The sequence below is a fragment of the Manacus candei genome, unplaced genomic scaffold (assembly GCF_025592945.1).
Source record: "Manacus candei isolate 608988 ecotype Guabito, Panama unplaced genomic scaffold, ASM2559294v1 h1tg000109l, whole genome shotgun sequence".
In the NCBI taxonomy this organism is placed as follows: Eukaryota; Metazoa; Chordata; class Aves; order Passeriformes; family Pipridae; genus Manacus; species Manacus candei.
This window is the reverse complement of record NW_026138157.1, coordinates 1203005-1223107: the sequence shown is the minus strand read 5'-3', so window position 1 is coordinate 1223107 and position 20103 is coordinate 1203005. Positions and strand designations below refer to the sequence as shown.

Below are 20103 nucleotides of genomic sequence, written 5' to 3'. Positions count from 1 at the left end.
TAAGTGTGGGGAAACGATCACATGGACAGTCTTCTTGGATTGCTCACAGATCCTTGCCTCTGGCAATGTTTAAATGAAAGATACAATCTAAATCGAAGACAAGTTACTTCAGGGAAATCCACACACAGGGACTTAAGGGCTTGGTTTTGCCAAAGTTTTGGAGACCATATGAGCAACAACGTCGGTCTTCACCAAAAGTGCCTTCAGAGATTACTGAGGCTCAGCCCAAGTTTGGACCTTAACACACACTCTTGTATTAATTAAATGGATTTACACATGGATTTGGGTGTACACCGAGCTGCCTGTGCAGACACACTTGGAGGTCTCTGGAGAATACAGGACTCTTTTCAGAGAAGCTCAGGGAAGGTTATAACCAACAGGAATGGCACAAGGTGCAAATGGCTGTTAAAGGCAGGAGCTGACAGTTGCATGCCAGATGCTCTGGGGCTGGAGACAGAGAAGGAAGCTCTCTCTAACAACTCCTTGGCAAATGTTTCCAAGCAAAATCTAGCTTTCAGGGCTTATCATGGGCCCTGGGAGTTTCAACCAAGCTGTGTACTTTTCATTAATTAGCCTGTTGACAATTTTAGATGTTCCTTTTTTGAAAAAGTGTGGGCTACACTATCTTTAGATAACCTGTGCCCAAAATACCTGGAATTTATCTCACTGCTACGAAACAATTACTTCCCACTAACACTTGGGCACACCAATTATTAATTTGTACTTGAAAACACTGTGTGTGCTAGTCATCTATTCTTTTCTCATCATTGTGAATGGAGTCTTTGATTCAGTACCAACCACACAGGAAATGGTGTAGGAGCCACAGTAACATGCCTGACTTAAGATGGCAAAGACACTGCTTTGTTGGGGTCATGCACTAGTAGGAATGGAAGAGGCTTGCTATAAAACACCTATTTTAGCGTCCAACATAGGGAGTCAAATTCAGAGCTAGGAATACCACAACTGGCTCCTTGACCTTTGCACTGCCTTTGTAACCCACGTGGCATCAGGGTTATGGAAAGCTAAGGAGGTATTTTCAATTCTCTCACCTCTCTAAACAGTGACCTTGTGCCAACCCATGAGAGCAATGGTCTCACCCGGCTCTCCGGAGCGCTGTGATTCTGTCCCGGAGCTATGATCCATATAGGCATTTGCGTCAAATGGTGGTGGAATTAGTGCAGTTCAGGCACTTGATAGCGATCCCATCATGAAGGTTCACGTGTCATGCACCACACCATATGGCTCTGCAGGCAAAGCACAGCGTGCTTTGGCCTTACAGGCAAGGAATTAAATGAGGCGTGCAGCTCAGGAACCACCACTGCTCCCTCCTGTTTGCTCACGCCCCAGCCCAGAGCCTGAACCTCTCCCACACCTGAGCACTGCAGAACAGCTGCACTGCCACGGCCACTCTGCTGCCCCCGGGGACTTGCCCTTCTCCTGTGTGGATCATAGGAAGAAGTCAACATATCCAGAATCTTCTTCCACCTTTCAGATCTGGACATGAAGCTGAGGAGGAAGATCTTTTTTACTTTCCATTGTTTTCTCTGCCACCAACACTGCATTTCGCCCTGGCCTTGCAGCAAGTTGCACTTGGGGCTCATTATAATTGAGCATGGACTATTGATTCAGGTTGCAGACAGTAATCATTCCTTTTCTATCAATAGCTTTGTCACTGGCATTTTAAAAATCACAGACTTCTTCCTACCATAAAACACTGTTAAGATTAGGTATTCTCTGGAAGCTAAGATTTTTAAACCAAATACAAGTAATTATTTCAAACACAAGGAATTACTTCAGTTTTAAAGACAACACTGATGATGAAACAGTCCTGGAAATCTTTCACTGCACGGGATTACCTTAGAATAAGAAAAAAACCAAGGCATTGGAAGAAGAATGAATAATACTGGTTACTTCCCTGTGGATGTAACATATTTTAGGATGTCTTTTGCTTAAGGAAAAAAAGCAAAAATTCCATCAGGGCTAACAATTATCAGTCTAAACTGGAATTTTTGTGTAAACTAAAATGGTTTAATATCTGGGCAGAGTCTTAGATGGTAATTACTGTCATAGCTACAGTGTACAACAGGGCAGCTATAACAATTACATTAGCTGATTCTCTACTTGCCTCTACCAACTCATTTCTTTCAGTCCCCAGCCTTTAAGGTGAGATGAGAGGAATACAAATTCCTCAGTCAGTTCTGCATTTGTAATCCTTCTTCCAGAATTAAGACTCAAAACCCGTGCATATGAATACATTAAAATTAATCCTCAAGTTTTGTCCAGCAATTATAATCAATTCCAACGTGTTTTGCTCTGATCACAAATGTTGTTAAAGTTAGGGTCTACTCTGTCTGTGTAGTGCAGTGTTAAGAGGTTCTTTGTGGGGGTTTTAATGTCTGGAAGAAAAAAAATTCTAAACTCTTCACCATGATGATGTCGTTCTGTATCATATTGTTTTCTGTGTGTGGTGACAGCCAAAAGAGTGACACAAAAAAGGCACCTTAACCAGCAGATCTGCTTCCTGTATGTCTTTGAGTCATACTCTCCAACTTTACTGGCAAAAACAAGTTTTTTCTACTGTTAGCACTGTAGCCAGAAAAGCTCAAAGCGCAAATTGCAGCCTACTCCAGATAACATACAAACATTGTCATTTAAGTCCCCCTTATGAAATCACTGTCACTATCACAAGAACCAGAAAGCATAATATGATTATCAGACTGCTTTCTGAGTTTTCAGAACATTTAGATAGGGAAAAAGAAAATCACCTTCTGATTTGTGAATGCTGCTTAAGTAGTATCTGATAATATGCAGAATATTTATGGGCAACAAAGAAATAGGAAACCCATGCAATCAGCTTTTTTATTATGGCCCAATGAATACACTTTGAAATTAACTCATCTGTTTAAATGGGAGAAACAGAATATAACAACAAAGAAATATAGAAGAAAGCACCTGCTATGCTGTTTGTCATTCCCTGTGCAAGTTTTGCAACAGAAAAAACCCCAGAAAAAACAGCCTTAATCAATGTTTCCAGTTAATGGCAATAAAATAGCAAAATCAGCTACTGTTGTTTCTGTGGTCTCAAGCATTTATTCAAAAGTTCTTATTTCAAAATGACTTTGCCAATCAGAAACATGACTCTGAAAGACACACAGTCCTTCCCTACAACTCCCCTTCCTCTTGCACCCTTTCCCCAGCCCCTTTTAATTTGGACTGCAAGTATTAAATGCTGGCTTTATCAAGGGTGATAGCAGAACTCCTGCTGTACCAACAGGCCCAGCATTTTCACCTGACTATCCACCACTATACATTTCAGGTTTCACTGGAGTGACTACTGCTTCCATGGGGCAGCAATGCAAGTACGTAAAACACAATGCTCAGCTAAGTTTAACACCTCTTCATGCCTGTGCACAGAACTTCCACAGATCTGTTTTGCCAAGGCTCAGGACAGGCACACTCATAGGTGCAAACAACATTACAGAGCTCACATGCTGTGAATCACCCCCTGGCCCCAACACAGGCAGTTCAGCCTTCTCGTGCTGGCTGGAGTGCCCACGAGTGCAGGGTGAAAGCGCTGGGTAACAACCCAAGTAAACATCTACCTATTTTTTGCCGTTTTTCTGACTCCGCTGTATGTCAGTTACAATGTTTTACAAACACGTTGTAAAGAACACATTCTACTGGCAACAGAAAACGATGAAGCAGCAGCCCCACGGCAACACGGCAAAGGCAGAATCAGGAGATCTAGATATGGACAAATCCCACTCCCCACTGGGTCTTGCCTGCTTCCCAGGGAGAGCAACTCTACTACAAGTATGTATCATCTGAGCAAACAGGCACATGGATGTGCATGTACACACAGAAATACTGATCATTTGCACAAGAGGTGAGTCCTCAAATCCAAAATTCCAGTCATTAACACAGACCAAGGCATTAGCTCAACGTGAGAGCAAGGAAGGAAGACCTGCAGGTCAGGTGTTATGGAGAATTTTGTAGTCCTGACAATGAAGTAACAGACGTGCAACTTATTTCTTGGGTAGTGTTCAAAGGCTATCTTTCCATGCTTGTGTCTCTAAAAGCAAGGAAAATATTACCTACATCATAGGATGGATTTCAGGGCTAGGCTAGTAAATATTTATGAGAGCCATAAAGTTTATCAGATAAACTACGCTTTAGAAAGACAAAATGTTACTGCTAGGCTGCCAGATCCACAGAGATGCCAAGTTTCTACAAATCCCACCAGATCCAGCATTTTTTTTTCTACAGAGGTTCATATTTTCTCTGAAAAAAAAATCAGAAATAGATTTGCTTTTAAACCACCTACACACTGAATATACAGAAGTTATTTCTCTTTCTTATTTTTCATTCATAATTAGATCTACTCATGACTATAACAAGATCTTCCTTGTACACTTAAAAATGATTGTCCAAAGTAACTACTGGATATACAAAGGATGTTTTGACAGCCTAGGCTCCTCTACCAAGCAAGACAAGCATCACACTGGTACGAAAACACAGTGCTGGAACACTGCATAGGTACCTGATTGCACCAAGTGAGATCTGCCAACACCAGCCTCAGACCCCTGCCAGGTGTGGGCTCCCTTCTGTACCACACACCATCCTACGGGCTGGGAAACCCAAGAAAAGGGAGGACACTCTTTGGCAGATGACCTGAGGACTGAACCCTGCACACAGCTGTACAGCAGACACATTTCTGGAGTACCCATGTCATTGTCCCTGTCCCTGGCCATGAGCGGGCAGTGGGATCTGCCCCTTTCCCTGACTGGACTTCCACAGGGAGGGAGATGCTGCCATTTCTTCTGCCACTGCAGTTTCACCCCACTGTGCTTCCCAACACCTGAGCTCTCTGTCCTGCCTCACACTGTGCCTCCTCTCACATGGGGGTTCTGCAGCTCCCTGAGGGCCTGTTTATAGAATCATAGAATATTAAGGGGTTGGAACAGATATTAAAGTTCATCTAGTCCCAACCCTCGGCCATGGACAGGGACACCTTCCACTAGACCAGGTTGCTCAAGGCCTTATCCAGCCTGGCCTTGAACACTTCCAGCGATGGGGCATTCGCAACTTCCCTGGACAACCTGTTTCAGTGTCTCGCCACCCTCATGGTAAAGAACTTCTATTATCTAACCTAGGTTTCCCCTCTTTCAATTTGTACCCATTATTCTTTGTCCTATCACTACAGTTCCTGACAGAGTCCCTCTCAAGCTTCCCTGTGGGCTCCCTTCAGATACTGGAAGGTTGCTACGAGGTCCCCACACAACCTTCTCTTCTCCAGGCTGAACAGCCCCAGCTTCCTCAGCCTGTCTTCGTGGAGACGTGCTCCAGTCCTCTTATCAACTTCGTGGCCCCCTCTGGACTTGCTCCAACAGTTCCATGGCCTCCTTATGTTGGGGACACCAGAACCGTACGCAGCGGTCCGGGTGGGGTCTCACAAAGGCTAGGAGCGCTCTAAGCCGCGGGGGCTGCTCCGATCCCAGGAGGACGGCGGGGTCGGCACGGGGGATCAGGGGCCGCTCCCCGGGGAGGGCAGGGCCGATCCCCAGTGGGATCAGGGGCCGCTCCCCGGAGGGCGGCCGGCTCGGCACAGGCGGCAGGGGCCGATCGCCGGGAGGGCAGGGCCGGCCCCGGCCCCGCGGCCCCCGCACACGCCGGGCGGGGGGCGGGACCTTCCGGTTCATGTCGGCGCTGGGCTGGCGCGGAGGAGCCGCGCGGCCATCTTGGCTCGTCCGGGAGCGGCGGCGGCGGGGCGGGCGGGGGGCAGGCAGGGAAGGAGGGAGCGGCGGGCGGGCACCGACCCACCCGGCACCCACCCAGCGTCCGCAGCCCGCGGGGCGCCGGCCTTCTTGGAGCCTGGGGCGGGCGGCGATGCGAGCGGCGGCGCGGTGAAGCGGGGCCGCGGCGGGGGAAGGAGAGGGCAGCCCCCCGGGCGGCGGGCCTGCGCTAGCCGTGCCCCGGCGGCGGCGGCGGAGAGAAGCCGGGCTGTGCGGCGCCCCCGCTGCCGCCTCCTCCCCGCCCGCCCTGCGCTCACCCCCTCCCCCTCGGAGCCGCTCCCTCGCCGCCTCCCTTCCCTCGGCTCCATCCCTTTCCCCGGCTGCATCTCCTCCCCGCTGGATGAGGCACCCCCCTTCCCGCTGCTGACCCCCGCGGACCCCGGCTGTAGGATGAGCCCGCAGGACTCGGAGGGGGCGAGGCCGCTCCGCTCCCCGAGGAGGATCTAGTGGGGGGGCACCGACGCGACGCCGCCCCCCCGCCAGGCACCTTGTCCTTCATGGTGGCTCCCTGCGACCACCATCTCGGAGCAGACGCGCAGCCCGGGCCCCGTGTGTGTGTCTGTGCGCGCCGCCGCCGCGGCCGCCCGAGTGAGGGAAAATGTCCACTCGGACTCCATTGCCCACGGTGAACGAGCGCGACACCGAGAACGTGAGTACCGCGGCCGCGGGGGACCCTCTGCACCGCACCGCACCCCGCCCGGCCCCGCACCGCGCCCGCCCGCCCGCCCGGGGGGCATCGCCCCGCGGGGCGCTGTCACGAACCTCCCGCCGCCTGTGCGCTGCCCAGATCAACGATTTATTCGGAATCGATTATTTTTTAACCCTTTCCGCAGCGCGGTTCGCCTGTTCCGTGGCATTTGCGGGCATCCCTCCCCCCCCTCCCGCCTCAACCCCAGTGTCCCCTCTTTAATTCACTCTCCGCTATTCGAGTGTCTCCGGGTGGCGGGGATCGGGTTGGTTATGTCGGTAACGGGGATCGGCGGTGGGGAGCGGGGTCCTGGGGGGCTGCTGCCTTCTCCTCATGTGCAAACTTGCTGCTAAAGCAGCCGAATAAACCTCTGGTAAACAGATGGGAATAATTCAGCTCGGGTAGGGGTGGGCTAGGTGACCTAGATAATAGGCCTCTTCCCTGCTTAATTTGCAGGGTTCTCGGTGGTAATGACGCTGTTAGGCTAGTCACCTGTTCAGATGACATTAAAAGGTTTTCTTTATTGGAATTACCCTCCGCACAAGGGAGCCTTTTCCTTCCCTTCCCCCTCACCCCCTTTTTTTTTTTATTTTTTTACCTTGACAAAGCCAAGGTTTAGGACTTGACGCTTTATTTACAAGATTAAATCAGGCAATATATTAACGATCACAGAGGTCCTATGCTAAAGGAAGAATAAAAAAAAAAGTAGTCCTACCACATAAGCATATAGCCACAAACGAAGCTCAGTAAGGAGACTCCCTTTCTGCAGATAGGAACTGTATTTCTTCCAAGTTAAGACTTACTTGATCCTGGTGTATCCTGTCTAACCATTTTTTCTGCATAGGCTCTGACATGTCCCCAAATGATAAACAGAAGGGAGTTGTCACTCACTGTAGTCTAAAATGAGTAGATTGGTGAACTTTGTGTTCAGCTTTCTGTAAAGGCTATGTGATATTCTTTACAAGGCAGATGCTAAGCTTGACAGAGGAGGCTTTTTTTTTTTTTTTGGACAGGCTTTTATGTTTTGGACTGGCATAAAAGGTGGAAACTTTGGTTAAAGATCAGGAAAAACTGTTGGATTGTTCCAGACCATAAATAGTCCGAGAAAAGTGATGGTAGCCCCATTGTTTAAAACAAGACCAGACAAAGCATTAGAAAACATGCTGCATGGAACAATTACTGCATTACTAGGGATTTAGATTTTATTGACATAATAGGCACTTCTAACTTCTGTGATCTTTATTTGTTTTAGCATTACATGCAACCTGCAGGCTAAGGGCTGTATTGAGCAAAAAGCCAACTAAGCATATTTGGCTGTAAAATCTCAATGAGCTTCCTGTCTTGTGGAAGAAAATAATTAAAATATTATGTGGCCCTTCCTATGCCATGGGGAGAGTTGAAGTTGAAACATACTCTACAAAATACTATACAGAGTTTATTTAGATAATTGTTTTAGTCTGTAAGCAGACCTGACTGAGGTTTTCAAGCTCTGTGTGTGTGTGTGTGTGTGTGTGTAGGCCACACAGTAAATCATTTTAGAGAGCGTTCAGATGAGATTCCCCAGTTAATTCAAACTCTAGTGTGGATAATCTAATGGTGGAAAGACTTAATATGTGCTCGAGGAAACATAATTATTCACAAGCTGTGTGTTCTAGCACTTGAAGTTAGATTTTTACATGTCTTCCACTTAAGGCACCTTGTTCTCACTTCAAAATATTGGTCTAACACTTCTCTTTAGTAATCTTCATAATTTAACATCCATGGATTGTCTTGTTTGCAGATGAACTGCCTTAGGTTTAGGTTAAGGCATATTTTTCAAGTGCTGTAATCTGTGCTGGTGACCACAGAAATACCTGTAGGTAGTGATATTGACAGGGAGTGATTAATCCCAGTACTCACCAAATCCACTGAACCAAGGCCCCTAATACAATAGCATATCCCTCAGGAAGCTCTCTCAGATTATCGTGGGCATCAGCTATCTAGAAATTTTCTAAACCGTATGCTGTTCAGCCTTGCTTAAAACTAAGTTTAAATCTGACATTTAGTCTGTCTGAATTACCCCTACAGCTGGGAACAGGCCAGGTCTTTTTTGATATCAAATGCGATGATTTTGGTACTTAGCTAACTGTTCATCCACCCGAAATCCGAGCATGTTGTGTTGGCAGGTAAATTGAGCCCTTGGTTCTCTTTCACATAAGAGAAGTCTAATTGGTTAATATTCAGAGGACTCTTTGAAGAGGCTTAAGAGGTGCCAAGGTATTCAGCTAGCCTTTGGGCTATGGTTGTGGACCCCATTCTCTCTGCTTGGAAGGCTACCACTGCTGACAAAGGCTTGGCTGGTGTTGGATATGATTGAAGCATGCTGATCATAGCTTATCCGTGCCTATACTTGCAATTTTGAAAATGAAGTTAGCCTCCAGAATGACAGTGAGTGTAAATTATCATTGTCTGTGCTTGCAGTTAACCACGTTCAGCAGTTGGCAACTTCTGTTGAATAAGAAAGGTCTAATTGTCAGTACTTGATTTTTTTTTTTTTCTTTCTAAGGCTTTTTATCAAGACATGTACTGCTGAAGTGGAAATATTGTCACAGTGACTTTCCCCAAAAGCTACTCAGAGCTATCAAGCCTTTAGTGCCTTTGAGATTAAAGAATTTGGCTCCAAGTCACCTGGTTTTGAGAGGAAAGGCATCCCAGATGATCTGTGATCATAGGAACTTCACACTTGGACAGTTGGAAGCTGGCTGTTGGCCTGCGATGAGCTGGCTTCTCACCGCAGAGATAGAGCAGCTCCTCTGGAGCCATGTCTTGTGCAGCAGTGGCTGCCAGCTGCTTAGGGGCAGAAGTGCATGAGAGGATCAGATCTTTTCTGTCTTCCTCAGAAATATGTCCTGCATGTGAGAGGAAAAGCACGAGAGAGAGCAGAGACCTTCTTCATCCAAATCTGGGAGACAGGGTACATGCAGAAGAAGGACTTTAAATGACAGAAGAATGAGTAAACCTGTGCTACTAGTGATGAGAAGGAAGGGAGAGAAGATGGAGGAGAAGTGTGGAAACACAATGGGAAAGGAAAATAGATGGTGGAAAACAAAAGATAAGAAGAGACACAGAGGAATGTGCATGTGGCAGGATGGAGGACAACCAGTGACAAAGAAATAGGAGCAGAAGGAGCAAGATTGTGAGGAGTAGGACAACTATTCATTAAAAAAAATATTCAGAGAGTGGGAAGATGATAGCAAACTATAGATAGAAACAAGGAACTACAGGTTCTATGGAGGTTGGAAGATTTTTTTTTTTTTTTTTTAGGAGTGTGAAATAGAAAAGAAAAATCTTGGACTAAACATTTTAATTAAAACCTTCATGTTCATTGCACAGCTGTGTTTTTTGGGGGAAGAAAAGGTAACTACTTTGAATGTGTTAATTCTGCAGGCCAATCTGAATTAAAAATTTAGGTAATTTAAGGAAAAGCAAGACTAAAATATACTCTTATCTCCATGACTGTGCCTAATGTGAAAAATTTGCTATTGAAAAATGCCAGCATGATGGCAACTGTGCTTGCACAAGACTATACAAAAGGATTCTGTGTAGCAGAAGTATCATCTTTTTTTTTTTTTTAAATTTGAAAAGGTTTAGTAAAGGTGGCGTTAGGTACAAAAATGTAATTTTAAGATACTGTGAAGGTTAGTGCAGTATGTCTTGGTTTATTACCAATTAACTATGAAGTGCATTAGAGCATTTGCAGACAATATGCAAGCTTGCATTGTTCTATATATTATTTATCAGTCTTCTCCTATTACAAATAGATCTGTAATCGGAATGCTTTCTTCCATAGCATGAAATCCTGTGGGGTTTTTTAAAGAAGGGGCTGAGGAGGGAAGTGTCTCTGTGGCCAAAAGTTCTGATAGATTTTCTTCTGCAGGACCATCTGCATTCTTCCATATTTTTCACCAGTTGTAACAAATGTTCTGGTTTGAATTAAATCAAGTGAAGGTGGCAAAATAACTAGAAACAAAAAATATTTTAGGAATTCACCTGGGATGTGTTTTTTTTAGTTCCAACCTTTCACAGACCAGAAAAATGCTCTTTTTTTTTTTTTTTTTTTGTGTGCATTTCTTAGTGCCTAGTAGGCCTGGTACTGTGTTTGTACTCAAAAAATACCTAGTGGGGTTGTGTGACGTTTCGAGTCACTGGCTGCTAGTGTTTTCACATTTTAAAGTGGGCAGTTTCATTCTTTGGCTGCGCTAAACAGCCCGTGCTGAGGTGCTGAGGTGTTTAATGGCTTGGTTTCAGTCAGCTCGAGCTGATGGGAGGCTGATGGGGGCATCAGTCTCAGCTGCCTCTTCCCACCCGTTTGTGCCGGCACTAATTACTGTGGGGCTGCGTGACGGGTCTGGTCAGCTCTGATCTGACTGAAATAAACCCTTTAGAAAAGTGGGTTTATCCCCATTCTGTGTGGCTGCAAATAACTGACAGAGAGGAGGATGGGAGTGTCCAGTTCAGGTGGGGAGGGTTAGAAATGCTTCTTGCTATTTTTGTTTTGGTTTAAATTAAAGCAGTTGTGGCACAACTCGAGTTACCTTAGCCCTAGGGTGCTGTTCTACAACTACAGGCAGGTATACAAGTACAGTGATACATCTTTCACAAATTGTGGTATTTTGCTCCTGGAAAAATCTTTTTTTTTCCCTTCCCTTTTTCCCATTATTTCAGTAACTCAGAATAGCTAGGCTACAAGAGGTTGTTAAAAGTCAGACTTAGTTCATTAGCACCACTGAATGTGACTTTAATGGTGGCCTTAGAAGTAGCAATCTGAAAAACAGAACACAACTACAGAAATTATTGAAAGAAGATACACAAAAAGAAACACGGTATTTCCTAGCCCTTCTTACCCACTCACCTGGTATGCTTACCTGCTCAGTTCTCCATTTTAGTTCTAGTCAAAAGACATATTCATGTTGATGTAAGCGGACAGTTCCTGTTGACAACATGTCTCAGGTGACTCAAGTCAGAGGAATTCTAAGAGTGGAGGCATTTGTCTGCCCAGATCTCCATTTCATATGATATATAAGTAGCATGTGTCTGCAACTTCCTCTTCTTCTCAGTCAAGTAATGCTGCCTCATGGAAGTCAGCCAGATCAAAAAGGGAGGTCACCTTTTTTTTTTTTAGGCTCATGGCTTATCAAGGTTGGCTCTTCTTAGTGTGGAGATCATCTGCCACTAAAAATCTTTAGAAAATATGATAAATAGATGCTTACTACTCTTGAAATATAAACCTGAAAGATAGTGAGTGTACCTGTGTAGTGCTCCAGTCAGTCTCTTGGATGAAACCCTTAGGTTGAGACAAATTTTTGGCCCATAAAGAGCAGGTTGTTGAGTTCTCTGTGTGTGTATATATACACATATAAACAGAAATTGACTTTCAAATAAAATTCGTTCCTGCAGGGTTAAAGCCTGAACAAAGTTTTCTATCTTCAAGCTCAATGTAGTCTTTGAAAACCAACTGTGAGGGTTTGGGTTTGGTTTTTTGTTGGGTTTTGGTTGGTTTTTTTTGGGAGGGGGGTTGGGTTTTTTGTTGTTGTTTTTTTGTTTTGTTTAGGATGTAATTACTGACAGTGATGATTCTGGAAACAACTTAGTTGGCAGTATTATTGATGAAGAACAGAATATGGTTGGCTCTTCAGCTATTATTCCCCAGGCTGATGTCAATAAATATCCATTTTAATCAGCAGTAAAGAAACTTTTGGCTGGAAAGATATGATGAATGTCAGATCTTGATGTGAAGCAACAAAAGAGCTTTTAAAGAGCTTTTCTAACCAGCACCAGACTTATCTTTTTGATTATATAAGCAGGATTTCTTCACTGTTGTGTTGTTCAGTGCTAATCATGGAATTACAGATTCACTCTCTTTCATATGCTGTATAGAGTATGAACCAAATGATGTCGAACATGTCTCAGAGTCTGTAGTGGTTGTACATGGAAAGGGCCCTCTATGTCTGCAAAGGGGAACATCCTTCCTTCGCTGAAGGCTTAGTGCTTGGCTGTTGGCACTGTCCCACTCTGATCTTTGGGGCAGTGGGGCACTTGTCACTAGCAATTCCTGCTGCAGTTCCACCACTGGTCAGTGGCTGGAATTGTGAGTGTGGAAGTGTTGCTTTGGGTAGCAGTGCTCCCTCTGCCAGGTGGAAGTGTCCTGTGTCCATCCTGTCCATCTTCATCAGGCTGCTCGGTACGAGCTGGAGCTGTTGTGTCCTGAGTGCTACTCCTGGTTTTCTCCTTTATTTCGCCTTTCTCGCTGAAGTTTGGAAGAAGTAGGGATGTGTGTCAAAGAGGTATAGTTTATGTGTGCTAAAGACTATTTACTCTTCAGGTTCTCCCTTTAAACTGGTTGTTTGATAATATGACCTAATTAAACCAAACACTTGTTTTCACGAAGTGTCATACCAGTTACATTAATTAATACTATGATGGGCATGATAAAACCTTCCCCTTTGACAATGGAACATCTAAATTATTGTTTTCTTTCCCTTAACATCTATGTTATATTTCTGTTGTCTCCCTTGCTGAATTCTGACCCTTTCAGTTGTTCCACTCAATCATAGCATCCATAATGGTAGGGCTGTTGCCCACTTCAGTGATTAAGCCTGCCCTCATGGATTGGTAACTTTAGTGCCATGTCAGGTAGCACTTTTCTTTGTGGGAGAACATTTAAAATTTTGTGAGATGGAAGCCATGACTGTTTACCCTTAAGATTGATTATGTAGCAAGCTAGTCTAAAAACTGCCTTTTAATTATATGTGCTGGAACCAAATAATTGGTTATGCAGACATCATATGCATACTGGGTCTGACAAAATCCACCTTGCTCCATGTCCTGATTCGTGCCCCGGTCAGTGGTAGGAGGGAAGTAAAATCAGGACAAGTACAAGCCATCTTTTCCTTTTATGGGTTCCTGTTTTATCATCTAGGAAAATAATGCAGTATTTTATAGTATAGGTTGACTTAGGGATTCCCAGAGCAGTAACTGGTATATAAACAATTGTGGTTGAGTGTTTGCTGTGACACCTCTTGGTGGTTGCCAGAAATGTAAGTCTCTGTTTTGACTTTCCAGTAGAATTCCTTCATCAGCAGTCGCAGGATGCCCTGCTGTTCTGTTTCAGGGATATCTCTGCTCAAAAAGATGCTACCTCTGTGAATATCCTTAAGGCTACCTTTTTTCTCTTACAATGAGTAGTACTCAGCAATCTATGTGTTCTTAAAGACTTTAATGATAAATGGGAAGTAAAATTCAACATGTTGTTAGGAAGGGCTGTAGTGAAATTTTGTCTTTGCATCTTTAATTTAAAATATTTTTTAATTTTTAAAGAACTATGGTATGTTTTCCTGGTAAGATTTTCTAGAAATAAGAGTGTTGTTGGGGAGTGCACAGCCAGAAATTACCATGTATTTATATACTGTGTGCCCAGGCTAAGGTAATGAAGCAATTTAGTGTCTCAAATTTTCATCATGTCCTGGGATGCTAATATTATTAACACTGTAAAGTATAGGTTTTAAGTACAGTTTTTTCTTACTATAATTAAAAATGCTGAATTGAATGAGACTGTCGTGATTGTTACTAGTCTGACAGCTTTCCAAGAAATTTTATAATATCACTTTGTAGTATTTCATACAGAGGTGAGGTAACAGCTAAGGTAATAAGCATTCCTAGAGATTTTTTTAAGACTAAATTTTATTAGTTCATTTTGGCTGATGAGAAGGTAATTTCCACTATCGTATTAAAAATGCTTTAAAAAAAATAGTTGGTGCCATTTGTCTCCCCTGTTTTAGAAAGTGTTCCCTACTTTCTGTAAATAAACATGGATTTTTGCAGGTCTTGGATACTCTGATTTCTTACTGTTTTTCAGCTCTTCAAATGGATATCAGATTCTGTCTCTTTCAGGTTTTTCTCAACTGTTGGCATCTTCTTACGCAGTTCAAGAACTTTGATACTAGTCATCCTCTGCCCTGTGTGTTTCTAGTGCTCTGAACATTAAGATACCTGAAATCATGCAGATACTGGATAAACTTAACATCTACCGAAAAGATTTCGGTTGTCGACACCTTCATACGTCATTTGCTTTTTTACTTTTTTTCCTTTTCTTTTTCTTTCTCTTCATGCTAATCATTTTCTGGCTATGAAAGGATGTCGGCTCATCATTGGGGGAAGGCTTTTGCGAAAAGGTGGGTTCTGTGTTGTGTTCCAAATGTAGTTGGTCTTAGGTTCAATCCCTCCCTTGCAGTAAGGGCTCCCACAAATGCAGATGTTTTACTCCCGTTTCCTTCTGGCTTGAGTAATAACAGGGTGGAGTTGGGAGGCGGGGAGGAGAATGTTTTGTTTTTATGAGAAAGGTTGTCTTGTTGGCTTGAAAATGGATAGTGCAAGAAAAAAAAACACAAACCTTTAAAGTATTTCAAAGACCTTGAAATGAAACCTGATGCACTCCAAGATGTGGAAGAAAGTGCGGTCTTGTCGTAAGTGGATTTCAGGGGACTTTTCTCTTAAAAGAGGCGGTGACTGGGTAGCCTGAAGTTGCACAAAGTACCCAGTCTCCTTGATTTAGTCCTCCATCTACAGCATAATGGTCTTGCTTTATGTAAAGACAGATATTTTGGGAATCACTCAGCTGTGGTGAGTGTCATCAGCGAGTGTTATTCTTATGCAGAACACACCTCCGGGAGATACAGCTCACCTACCACAATCTATGGAAACTTATTACAAATAAACACATGCTTGTTTTAAATGTTATGTTTTTAAGACAAACCCCACGTCTTCTTGAAGCCATATAAATGTGAACTTGGGAAAGAAGCTGAAATTGAACAGAGTTTTTGGGAGTCAGTGTGGTGAGGGAGGCAAAATCGGCAGAGTTGAGAGTCTACCTGGGAAAAGACAAATGACCTGCATCTCAGCTTGGAGAGCAGAGGATGCTGTTACTATTTCTCCAGGCCGAGAGTGCCGCTGTTAATCTGTTTGCTGAGGAAACCACCTGGGGAAGTACCCGAGTACAGCCACATGCTAAACAAGCCAATGTGTGATTTGAAGTTTTCCTGGACCCACCTGTATTTTGCTTTGTGCCTACACCATTTAGCTTCCCATCTACCTGTCACAGCTTCTTGAAAATTATTTCGTTGGGAGAAACACACACATTCAGTTTTGAGTTTATGTTCTTCCTTCATTTCCATATGCAAAAGAAAAGCCATGTTGAAATGGAGAATCTGTTTTCTGTGGTTTTTAGAAAGCTTGGGTTCTGTTCAATATAGTAATATATCTGAAAGAAGTAGGACTTGCTGATAGATTTATTTATGTGAAGTGAAATAAAGTCCAAATTAGATACGGTTGCAAATGGCTGGATTTCTACAGGGTGAAACACAGCTATGAACAAGTCAGTTGGAGAGAACTGAACTGCTTGGGAACGCACAGCTTGATACTCAAAAACCACAGCTCAAAAAGGTCATATTCTTGAAAAGAAATAATCTGGGTTAGGGTGGAAATGCAAACCTCCATACAAGGAGACTGTGTTCAGTTTATCAGAGCTAGTCCAAATGAGTTCACAGCTGTTAATTCCACCCTTTGAGTGCAAAGCTAGGAAGCATGGAAAAGAAAAATGATAGGTCACAAGAAGTCATTTCTCAACAGAGGACAGTGAAGCTCTCAAGATGTATTAACTGGGTGGTTTACTATGTGGAATAGCCTTTGTTAGTATAACAATCTTTCTTTGACTTGATATTGTTTATATTAAGTAGGATATGAGTAAGATCAGTTCTGAATAACTTGCACACAGGTTCTCTGGGTTGGGAATATGTGCTACCTGATGCCCACATCTCAACTGCCTCGTGGGCTAGCTCGGGACTATTCAAGCACAAGACAGTGTAGATGTAGATACTCTGTTTCGAGAGTCAATTGTGTGGTTCAAAAGCAACCTATTTGTTGAATCTGTCTGCTGGAGAGCCTAAGCTAACAAGCCCTGCTGGGAGGCAGGCTGGCTCCTGCTGAAGTCAGCTCCTGCACCTGTGCCAAGTGCCCGGGTGTGGAAGGGCTTTAGTCTGAATAATTCTGATACACTCCTTTTTCTGACGAGTTATCAACTCAGTGTAGTGCAGTGTAAGTAGTACAGTTGTATTCCTGGGATGCTGTACTTGAACTGAAACGAGCCTTCCTCTAATATATCCAAGAAATACCCTCGTGGCCCCGTACGGAACATCACAGTCCGTGAGCAACACAGGCAACAATGCAGGAGGATGTTGGCATCTAGCATCAGCAGTTGCTGCTTTTTTCTAGCTGGTCTGAATAATTTGATACTAGAAGGTACGAAAGGAGCTGACAGGGAAGTTCTCTGCAATATGTGTTGCAAGGTTTGTTAGAAGTCAAAGTTTAGGGGAGTGTAGCGGATCGGCATGGCATTGCTAGTACACACAGGAGTGACTAAGATGGCCTGAACAACCAGCACCAGCCTGACATTAAGGACGTGCAAAATACTGAAATTGTTGATACAGGATTTCACTGGCTTTAGTAGTTCCTTCAGCTGGTGACTGCTCTTGTTCTTCCTCTCCTTGAGAATTACTGATTGATAAACACCCAATTGTTGTAGGTCTCAAAATATTATTGAGAACATTGAATTGTTATCAAGACTTGGAATTTTTACTGGATATTGTTACAGGTGTGCTTCTTGTTCTTGTGCCAGTTATTAGTGGTTGAGAAGGAATGTTTACTCTTGCTCCTGAAAACTAGGATACAGATTGCTAGAATATGAAATAGAGCAGGATGGGCAAATCATCAGGAGCATTTAATATCCTACATGAAAGGAAACTCTGTGTTTCACTTCAGGTAAATGTGCAGTCATGCATGTAAGGATCCAGGAATGAAAGTCATGTTGTGGTAAGGGAATAGGAAGCAAATAACTCCTAAAAAGAGTTAGGGTCAGTGTTGGGTGGTCAGTTACAGCTGGTTTTCTGCCAAGAGGGTTGGTTCTGTCCGTGTAAAATCAGTGGGGTGTTGAACAAAAAGTGCAGTCTCTGTGTTTAGTCCTAGTGCACCTACTGTAGGTATGGCATGTCCATCTCTAGCATAAGCTCCACAAAAATATATTTGAAAAACAGAGAGTTCTGAATGCAATTACAGGAAAAATTTCCTTGTCTTTAATCATTTTTACAGCAGCATGTTTAGGGAGCTCAATATACCTATCACTTATTAAAGTGAAGGGGTATTGTGGTCATAGAAAATAAGTACCTATATGGGAAGTACAAATCTGGTGGCAATGTAGCAGCCAGGGCAGTAAGGAAGCTAAAGCCAGATTGATACTAAAACTTTATATGCACCACAGTGTGTGTGTTTTTTAAAACAGTAACTGTTTAAACAGTTTTCCAAGAGTTGCTGTAGACTTCTATCAGTAGTACTTCTTGGATGAAATGAATGTGTTTTTAAAAGTAATTTGATCACAGCTGTTGCACTCAAGTTAACAAACCAAGGAACCTAAGATGCCAGAGTATATGGTCACAAGGTTACATCAGGTTATTAAATAGAGTGTGAACTTGCCAAGTGTCATGCAAGCATGGATTTGTTCATTTGTGCCTGTACCATGGTTGTTAGCTCTTGAGGTATGATCTCATCTTCGTGCTACAATGATTTTCAGACTAAATGTTTCTGTATGCCAGTTCCTTGGTTGTCCCCATTGGGTTTCAGCAAGAGGAGGAGTAGTAGAAGAGCAAGATCTGGGGTTTCTGGGTTGACTGTAAATTTATTGCATCATCTGCGGTGGAGGCAGGTATTTGCTCCACATTTGCAGGATGCTGAGCATTTCTAATACTTTAATTAGTGAGGTTGGTGTATAGGCCTCAACCATGATTTAAGAACATAAGGGGACCTGCTCTTTCATAAACAGGCTGTCAGGAAATGAAAAAATACTTTAATTTTAACCATGTGATTTAATGAATAAAGATTATTATAGGTATTATATATACCCATTTATTTCTGCAATTAATAGCTGTTCTGGGAAACTGAATGAAAGGCAGACAGTGTCTCAGATCACTGTAACTGGTTCTCAGCCTGTCAGTGTCTGAGATTTCTGTACATTAGGTCATATTTCTTTCCTTGTTCTACAGGCTATCCTGGGTATTTTCAGTCATGTGGTTTTGTAGGAACAAAAGTATAGTGCAAGAGGGGAAAAACCCCCCTTTTGTTATATTTTCAGTACTATTAAGTTACCCAATAAGGGTTAACATTTTGTGCTCTTCTTGGTTAAGCTTTTTTTGTGTTTCCTCTCCAAAGGCTTTCCTACACTAGTCAGAACAGTAGTGCAAATGGGAAATAATATCAAACACCTTCATGTTTCATAACTGATTTGGCCATCCATGTAAGTTCCTAAAAGTGCTCAACTGCTGCTGCAGTTTGGGTGATGCTCCACTTGGTCTTTACCAGGTGATGAAATGGATATTGTGTTATGAACTAGGAACCTCTTTATTGCCCCCATCAGAGCAAAGTTCAGCGTGAATCTGAAGTTTGAGCTGGATCATTTGAAGGTTCCTCCAGAGGCGTTGCTAATGCTTTTGAATGCTGTGTGCTTCTCATCGTTGGTGTGGTTTTTGTCTGTATTTCTCAGCCTTATTACCTGCGTATGTTCTTGTTGCAGCACACGTCCCATGGAGACGGACGGCAGGAAGTTTCCTCCCGAACTGGGCGCTCTGGAGCTCGCTGCAGGAACTCCATAGCCTCCTGCGCGGACGAGCAGCCGCACATTGGAAATTACAGACTCCTTAAAACCATTGGAAAGGGGAACTTTGCAAAAGTGAAACTGGCAAGGCACATCCTAACTGGCAGAGAGGTAAAGTGTTACGGGTGTAAACAGCAGTGAATTGCTGTAGGTGTGCAGGTTCTCTTAGAATTAAAATCATATTAAGTCTGTGAACATAGAGCACATTTTACTAGAGATAGTGCTGCTGATATAGAAAAAAAGTAGAAATTGAGAACTGTAATTTTTAGTAATGATTGCAAAACCATTTCTCTTGAAAATGGTGTCTTATATTTCTATTTTTCATAAGTCCCTGTTCAGCTGAATTGTGTTAAAGTTTGCTACTACTATTCTTGGCTACATCCTCCGTTTTCAAAAAAGAGATCGGTATACAGCAACTAAAAAAGCTTGCTGGAAAGACTGCCTCTTGGTGTCTCTGTACTGCACAGTGAAGGGCTATATTGAAGGGGAAGTCAGAAATGAGAACTAAATATCATCCTGATTACGGTGCAAGTAGCCCAAATGCAGTATTTTCTTGCCAAAGCAATGTGTCTCCCAGGGTTCTGCTGGTGTCTGTAGTGCTGGGCAGCTTTGGGAAGATGCTCCAGTTTGTTCAGAGACAGTTTGTGTCTCACTCAGTGTGTGTGGTACAGACAAGCTTTCTCTGGTATCTCCTCATAGTGTCTAACTCAGCTCCATAATTAGTTTCTGCATGTCATTGCAGTGTAATTAACCACTTGCACTTAATGGTGCTTCAGATTTGGTGAGCTATAGTCCTGTTTGCTTGTTACAAGAAGGTGTTTCTAGGTGCTGTTTTAATAATAGCAACTCTTAAGTACTAAAAGAGGGAGAAACACCTTGCTGACCTTTTC

The 20103-nt window shown here is 43.4% G+C and overlaps 1 protein-coding gene across 12 annotated transcripts in view; it reads left to right on the top strand.

Annotated features, from left to right (window-relative positions):
• Positions 1-5788: 5788 nt before the first annotated feature.
• The window catches only part of MARK3 (microtubule affinity regulating kinase 3), a 60573-nt gene continuing 46258 nt past the window's right edge, over positions 5789-20103 (top strand). For 3 of the 12 annotated variants that reach the window (XM_051769493.1, XM_051769492.1, XM_051769490.1), the window contains exons 1-3: positions 5795-6441; positions 14652-14690; positions 19133-19324. In XM_051769493.1, the coding sequence (XP_051625453.1) occupies positions 6391-6441; positions 14652-14690; positions 19133-19324 (282 nt within the window). In that variant the 5' untranslated portion in view covers positions 5795-6390. Of the gene's footprint in view, positions 6442-14651; positions 14691-19132; positions 19325-20103 lie in introns of all 12 variants that reach the window. The other 9 variants (XM_051769488.1, XM_051769484.1, XM_051769486.1 and 6 more) reach the window with 8 other exon arrangements.